The following is an 8586-nucleotide window of genomic DNA, read 5'->3' as shown; positions in this document are numbered from 1 at the left end:
CGGGTTTAGTTCAAATCAAAAAGGGATTTGTATTTTTCTTAATTAAACAGTCCAAAATCATTTACACAATTATACAAACAGTATCATACTCACTCATTCATTTTATACAACAAACAGATGTAAACCTCATATCTGAGGTTATTATATAAACAGCGGTATGGTAATGTAGTTCCACAGTCTCTCATGAGTTTCCCACGTGGTGGCCAATGGGCATGTTAATAGCTGGACTCTCCACCGATCTTTTATACTTTGGCAGGAACATGAAATATGTTCGTACCTCAAGTTCTGTGAGGTGGGAGAAAATTCCTTTGTCCTGAAAGTTTACCCTCTGTCTAATACTGTTGGGCCATGAGGAGATTCTCAGGAATTTACGACGTCCCTCTGTGACCACAGCATGGGTTGAAGGGGCAGGGAAAGGCAGGGAGAGGGGGATGGGGTTTGCAATACCCGAGCAGGCGACGTCATGACACTGATCATACATTCAAACTGTTGTAAGCATTCCAAAACAAGACACAGAACCAAATGACGTGAGTTTAGTTTTATTATCTTTCACTGAGGAAACCAGAAACTCTTTCAGAGTGTAGCCACAATCTGTACAAAAATATACATTCTTATGACATAAGAAACACCAACCCATCTTTAAGTAATGTACAATTTGTTTACACAGTGTTTGTGAGGGAAAAATAGGTTTTGAAGCTCTACATAATTAGATGTGAAGTACCTATAATGTAACGTACAATGTAATATAAAGACTTTGTATACATAATAAAATAAATGTTATCTGTACATTAAATAAAACAATTCTATATATATTTATATATTGAATACATTTATCTTTGTGTTGTTATCACTGCTAACATTCAATCACTACAGTCTTTCACAGGGTTAACCTCTGGATGTCCAGCATATTACATTCAGCTACCAACCAAACAAGCATGCACACATGTCCCTATTCACACACACAGGGCATGCTGACACAGGCACAGAGTGCACAAGAGGCAAATCAACATTTGACATTGAACCTCATAGTATTGCTTCCTCTTGCATACTGAAGGCTAGAACCTAAGTTGTAGGGTGAGAGAGAGAAAAAGAGAGAGAGAAAGCAGAAAAGAGAGAACAGAGCAAGCTAGAGAGAGAGTACAGAGCGAGCGTGAGAGAGAGAGAGGTAAATTTAAAGAAAGCAAGCGGTTAGACTAGACTGTTTGCATTAGCCACTACTAGTACCAAAATGTCAATACATGAACTGCAGTTAGGCAAAGAACAACAAACTAACAAACAACCCAGGCAGTGCATTATGGTACATTTAGCAAGTTGACAAAGATACATTACTCTATATATTGGTTACTCTATTGGCTGTGATACCAGTTGATATCATTATGCAGGGTAGTCCATTCTTCTGAATTCCTCTGAATCTAATACCAAACAGGCTATTCCTTAGAATTGATAAGCACAAGTTGCCACTGAGAGATGTGTTATTTGTATATGTAGGGGCAGCGAGACTGCAGGCCCTTAGTGCAATGGTCCCGCAGGCAATGATGATGAACCCAGGGCCTTCGCAAGGAGAGAAGAAGAAAGTAGGACGTGATAGATCAAGGAGAGGAGTGGAGGAGGGATGATTCAATAGGAGAAGATGTTCACGGAGGAGGAAAAAAATGATATGGGGAAACAAACGTTGGTGTTGGGGAGGGGGTTTGAGGGGGTTGGCAGTAAAGAGGAGGTGGAGAAGGAGGAGGGGCCCAAGGGAGAGTGAAGTGGAGCAGGAACAGGTGGAGTCAGTCAGTGGTCATCCAGGAGAGAGCAGCGGCGCCCAGAGAAGAAGAGAGGGAGGGAGTGAGTGAGTGAGTGAGACCCAAACAGAGATGTCAAGAGAGAGAGGTATGACAACTATTCACAGAAAGGGAGACACAGGAGAGGTGGGACACTCAAGCCTCCAATCACTGCCCACAGAGATGGACAGCATAGAGACAGCGAGAGGGGTAGTGCTATTATAAAGTATACTCTCTTTAAAACATGGACATATTTAGGGAATCAAAACAATCAGCTCTGAAATGAACAGTCACAAACCAAACAGTTTCAACAGGCTATTTCACCCTTTGTCCTGTTCAACCTTTACTTAAAAATGATAACATTTCTATCTTTTAGCAAAAATTCCCTATTGAAGACAACTGTATATAAAGCTGGTGATTTGTATCACAGTCATCCCTTTTAGTTATTTAAATCAAAGGTCTTACAAAAAAACATACAGTAGGCCCAGGTTTATCGGAGGGCTACAGCTCTCCACCATAAACACATTCTTATTCACACACTCATACAAACACCCCATGTTCTCCCGGCTCCATCCAATGTGACATCACTGGAGGCAGAGGGATCAACAGGTACATTGTGAGCCATGAGTGAACCCAACGCCATCAGGAGTGGCATCCCCATAGACATAGGAGAAGTATTTTAAATATATACAGAGTGTATATACAGTACATCTCAAGTGGGATTCTGGTCTTTAGGATACATACTCGGCTGACTTCCAGAAGTGTCCTGGGTGGGAGAGCCTGCGGTTGAGCTTCGGCAGCTTCTCCAGCATGTCAGTCAACTGGGTGAAGGAGGGACGCTCTTTTGGCTTGAAGGACCAACAGGCAGACAGTATCTCCTACAGTACAGGGGGGGTATATTTATATAATCGTACATCCATCATTATAGCTATACACACAACGTAGATGTATAGCTGGGACCGAGAGATTGAAATACAGCTTCTATCTCAAGGCCATCAGACTGCTGAACAGCAATCACTAACTCAGAGAGGCTGCTGCCTACATTGAGACCCAATCACTGCACTTTCATAAATGGATCACTAGTCACTTACACAATGCCACTTCAAATAATGCCACTTTAATAATGTTTACATATATTACATTACTCATATCACATGTATATACTGTATTTTAAACCATCTATTGTACCTTGCCTATGCCACTCAGCCATCGCTCATCCATATACTTATATGTACATATTCTCATTCACCCCTTTAGATTTGTGTGTATTAGGTAGTTGTTGGGGAATTGTTAGATTACTTGTTAGATATTACTGCACTGTCGGAACTAGATGCACAAGCAATTCGCCACACTCTCATTAACATCTGCTAACCAGGTGTATGTGACCAATAACATTTTATTTGATAACCCATTTAAAGGTTTTGGCTCTGGTAGTACGATGTCAGTCTGTTTTAATGACATCACTCGCACACTGAGAATAATATTGTTTGTTTTATTATCATGTCAATACAGTACACTAAGCTTCCCAGACGACATCACACTGTCACAAACTGCTCTTTGACCTTACCGTGACCTCCTTGCCCAGGCTGACCTTTGCCAGGACCTTCTTGATTCCCTCTCCGCTGCCCACCTGCCAGATGGTGGCCTCTGCCGGCTGGTTGGTGAGTGGCCAGCCACGGGCCTGCAGCTCGTACCAAATGGTGCTGGGGGTGAAATATACTGTATGGTTAGCCCCTCAGTCTTAACCCTGTATACAAACAGCATACACACATTCATTTCATGGGGAGCCACATTTCAACCGATTTATGTATGTATCCCCCAAAAATCCAATGTTTGTTTTGAGCTAAATTTTCTAAAAGCATTCAGATGTCCTATATTTAAGTAAATGCAGTATTATTATATATGGCAGGATATAAGATGGCCGGAAATGGTGTGCACCCAAAGGCGTAGACGTCTGCAGCGTTGGAGAAAGGCAGGCGGTCCTCATGGTTCCCAGTACCCATCCTGCGAACAATCTCAGGGGCCAGGTAGTAGATCCAGCCATGAGGGAGCCTTAGTTCGTTCTCTCGCCTGGACACACACACACAGACCCAGACACATAAACAGATACCCACAAATGGAGAAACATACACTTTGATCTTTCATCTGGACTCAAAAGGTATAGAAGTATGCTTCTCAGAGTGTTCAACTTTTTACAAAGTGTTTTTTTGCTTACCTCTTGTGGTACTCTTGTACCACTCCAGACATTCCAAAAAGACCAAAGTCTGTGATTACCACTTTGTTTGTGTCATAGAACACATTCTTGGACTTCAGGTCCTTGTGAACGATTCCTTTAGCATGAAGGTAGCCCATACCCTGAGGAAGAGGTCAGAGTTTTGTTACTTTCAGTGAAAGGAAGACTAGGCTGCTTACAATGTACTTACAATTAAAGAGAAGTTGAGTAATACCACACCTTAACAATTTCCTGAGCAATCTGCCTTGTCTTGTTGATGTCTAGTGTGTTCTTGGCATCTCTTACAACAGAGAATAGTGTCCGACCTTTGCAGAAACTGAGAGAAAACAAGAGGAAATGTCAGGGGGGAAAGGGAGTGATAACTGGATCATCTCATTTCTCTAAACAAAGCCTTTCCTGGTTTCCTCATTTGTTAAACCAAGACACATTTAATACTTTTCATAGATTGATTCAAGGGTTCCAGCTTTTCCCTGCTCAGCTCCCTTACCATCCCCACCTGCCTTTCCCCCTTCCCTCCCCCTAACCTGGTGATGATGGCGAGGTGTGGCGGGGCCATGCAGGCCCCCATGAAGAGGACCACATTCTCGTGGCGGGTCTGCCTGTAGTTCATCACCTCCTTCTTAAACAGCTTCAGGTGGTCCTGATTATTACCATCTATCTCTAGCAGCCGGATGGCCACCTCTCCATGCCAGCGCCCCTTATGCACCTTCCCCCAACGGCCCTGGAATAGGGAGGTACAGTATGGGCACTTGTGTTATTAGCTACCCTGAAGCCTATTTTTTAATCTTCCTCTTCAAGGAACTCTAATCCATTGGCCTTTTTTTTAAAGGAGACATGCAGATACCAATTCACTTGAATATGAGCCCTACTACCCAGTGGTGTAAGGTACTTATGTCGTTTTTTGGGATATCTGTACTTTACTACTTATATTTTTTACAACATTTACTTCACTAATTCCTAATGAAAAGAATGTACTTTTTACATTTTCCCTGACTCCAAAAAGTACTAGTTGCTTAGCAGGACAGGAAATTGTCTAATTCACAGACTTATCAAGAGAACGTCCCTGGTCATCTCTACTGCCTCTGATTTGGCAGACTCACTAAACACAAATGCTTTGTTTGTAAATGATGTCTGAGTGTTGAAGTGTGCCCCTGGCTATCCGTAAATTAAAAAAAAAAAACAGAAAATTGTGCTGTCTGGTTTGCTTAATATAAGGAATTTAAAATTATTTAAACTTGTACTTTTGGTACTTAAGTATATTTTAACTATTACATTTACTTTTGATACTTAAGTACATTTTAAACCAAATACTTTTAGACTTTTACTAGACTTTTTACTGGGTGACTTTCACTTTTACTTGAGTAATTTTCTTTTAAGGTATCTTTACTTTTACTCAAGTATGACAATTGGGTACTTTTTCCACCACTGCTACTACCCCACCTCTGGGTAGATACACTCGATGCCTGCCTGCCTGCAATATATAGCAAGCCATGGCCACGTGACTCACTGTCTGTAGGAGGGAACCGTCAACCTCATCAACGAGGTGGTGTACCTAATAAACTAACCACTGAGTGTACAGTACCAGTCAAAAGTTTGGACACACCTACTCATTCCATGGTTTTTCTTTATTTTTATTATTTTCTACATTGTATAATAAAAAGTGACGACATCAAAACTAAATAATTACAAATCATGTAGTAACCAAAAAAAGTGTTGAAACAAACCAAAATATATTTTAGATTTTAGATTCTTCAAAGTAGCCACCCTTTGCCTTGATGACAGCTTTGCACACTCTTGGCATTCTCTCAACCAGCTTAACCTGGAATGCTTTTCCGACAGTCTTTAAGGAGTTCCCACATATGCTGAGCACTTGTTGGCTGCTTTTCCTTCACTCTGCGGTCCAACTCATCCCAAACCATCTCAATTCGGTTAAGGTCGGGGTGATTGTGGAGGCTAGGTCATCTGATGCGGCACTCAATCACTCTCCTTCTTGGTCAAATAGCCCTTATACAGCCTGGAGGTGTGTTGGGTCATTGTCATGTTGAAAAACAGATGATAGTCCCACTAATCCCAAACCAGATGGGATGGCATATTGCTGGTAGCCATGCTGGTTAAGTGTACCTTGAATTCTAAATAAATCACTGACAGTGTCACCAGCAAAGCACCACCAGACCATTACATCTCCTCCATGCTTCACAGTGGGAACTACACATGCGGAGATCATCCATTCAACTACACTGCGTCTCACAAAGACACGGCGGTTGGAACCAAAAATATCAAATTTGGACTCCAGACCAAAGGACAGATTTCCACCGCTCCAATGTCCAATGCTCATGTTTCTTGACGCAAGCAAGTCTGTTCTTATTATTGGTGTCCTTTAGTAGTGGTTTCTTTGCACAATTCGACCATGAAGGCCTGATTCACACAATCTCCTCTGAACAGTCTGTGAGGCATTTATTTGGGCTGAAATTTCTGAGGTTGGTAACTCTATTGAACTCATCCTCAGCAGGAGAGGTAACTCTGGGTCTTCCTTTCCTGTGGTGGTCCTCATGAGAGCCAGTTTCATCATAGCGCTTGATGGTTTTTGCAACTGCACTTGAAGAAACGTTAAAAGTTCTTGAAATTTTCCAAATTTACTGACCTTCAACACTTTTTGAGTTTCTACATGATTCCATAGTTTTGATGTCGTCACTATTATTCTACAATGTAGAAAATAGTAAAATTAAAGAAAAACCTTTGAATGAGTAGATGTCCAAAATTTTGACTGGTACTGTATATTTAACACTATGTAAAGCTGTAGTCATTCACTTTGCCAATGAGCTCCCCCAGCTCCAGCTGCTCGTAGGGGATGTCCCACTCCTGCAGGTACACGCTGGTCTGGCTGGCCTTACGGGAGATGGGTCCCCTCCATCGGCCCCCGGCCATCCTGCCCCGGTAGCTGGGCAGGTCCTCTAACTCGTCCCCATCACACTCTCCATTTGTGTGGCCCTTCTCTCTGCTCTCCCTGCTACCATTTCCCTCATCCTCCTCTCCTAGGTATTCCTCCTCTTCTGCCTCCTCTTCCTGAATACACAGAGACAAAGCATGCACAAATTGTGTCATGTCAATCCAAACAAAACATACATTTAGGCCGGTATTCCATGTAATTGCAGATTTCTGGAAATCAGTTTCAGAAGTCTATTCGATTTCTTTGCTGGTTTATCTGCACACAACAGCACAGGTAGAGAGATCGGAATAAAAACTGAAACCCAAACAAAGAAACAATCTTTTATTAAGTTCTCTATATGGTCAAATTATCACGTCAGTATCATTGCACCACATAATTAACTAGACTAGAGAACTGTCACTTGATCAGGTTATGCTGCTGGGTGGTTTCCCAATCTCAAAAAATGGAACTGTTTTCTCTTTCACTTTTTCAGAAAGTACCGAACAATGCAACCGATTTGCTGAGTTCTTCAAGGCTAAAATCAACACCATTCGAAAGAACATTGTATTCTCCAACCTCAACCCCACTCTGGCTCCTAACCCACCACCCATATCTGCCCCCCCTCTAAGTGATTTAGCTCTGGTCTCACCTTCTGCTGTGGTAGAAATCCTCTAATAAAATGAAGACTACCAGTGGCCCCCACGACCCTAATGTAACATCACTGTTCAAAACATACTCAGCTGCTCTCAAATTGTTCAGCAATTCTCTCCATACTGGGCAGGTGCCGTCACTGTTCAACATCACTGTCATCACCCCCTTGCTCAAGAAACCATCCCTTGACCGAGACCTTCTCTCAAACTACAGGTCTATTTCCAACCTCACATTTTTATCTAAAGCAATGGAGAACATACTGGCAACTCAGCTTCAGTCACACCTCAGTGCTAACCATCTTTATGAAGCTCTCCAGTCTGGCTTTAGGCCCATGCACAGTACTGAGATAGCCCTGGTGAAGGTTGTAAATGACCTGCTCATTGCTGCAGATACAGGATCCTCCACCATCTTGGTTCTTCTGGACCTCAGTGCTGCTTTTGACACAGTAGATCAAACCATTCTAGTGCAGCCCCTCAGACAGCACACTACCATCTGTGGGTCTGCCCTAAACTGGTTTAACTCCTCCTTTCTAACCGCAAGCAGTACGTCACCCTCAGTGAGGCAAGATCAGAGGAGTCCATCATAGCTTGCAATGGTAGGTGTTAGGACCTATCCTCTTCCTGCTCTACATGCCCCCACTTGGCCAGCTCTTCAGACAGCAGTGTCCATTTCCACTGCAACGCAGACAACATACAGGTGTGCATTAAAACAATGCCTTATACAACATCTGCTCTGTCAACATTGTCCAACTGTCTGGAAGAAGGCAATTCTTGGATGCAGAACAACTTCCTCCAACTCAACAGCAACAAGGCAGAGGCAATGCTGAGAGACATCCTCCAGCAGATCATTGTTGCAGCATCTGCCCTGCAGCATCCGCCCTGCAGCATCCGCCCTGCAGCATCCGCCCTGCAGCATCCGCCCTGCAGCATCCGCCCTGCAGCATCCGCCCTGCAGCATCCGCCCTGCAGCTTCTGCCCTGCAGCATCCGCCCTGCAGCATCCGCCCTGCAG

The 8586-nt window shown here is 43.1% G+C and overlaps 1 protein-coding gene across 1 annotated transcript; it reads right to left on the bottom strand.

The window, feature by feature from the left end:
• Positions 1–523: 523 nt before the first annotated feature.
• LOC129850345 (kinase suppressor of Ras 1-like) lies at positions 524–8378 on the bottom strand. Its single transcript, XM_055916792.1, has 8 exons — positions 6808–8378; positions 4524–4720; positions 4219–4315; positions 3982–4121; positions 3705–3836; positions 3334–3469; positions 2511–2644; positions 524–1551 (listed from the first exon to the last, which is right to left on the bottom strand). The coding sequence occupies exons 1-8, from the start codon at positions 7099–7101 to the stop codon at positions 1473–1475; spliced, it is 1209 nt and encodes a 402-aa protein (XP_055772767.1). The 5' UTR covers positions 7102–8378; the 3' UTR covers positions 524–1472.
• Positions 8379–8586: the final 208 nt, after the last annotated feature.

Source organism: Salvelinus fontinalis, unplaced genomic scaffold (assembly GCF_029448725.1).
Source record: "Salvelinus fontinalis isolate EN_2023a unplaced genomic scaffold, ASM2944872v1 scaffold_1941, whole genome shotgun sequence".
NCBI lineage: Eukaryota > Metazoa > Chordata > Actinopteri > Salmoniformes > Salmonidae > Salvelinus > Salvelinus fontinalis.
The sequence above is the reverse complement of the archived record's forward strand: the minus strand, read 5'-3'. Positions and strand labels throughout refer to the sequence as shown.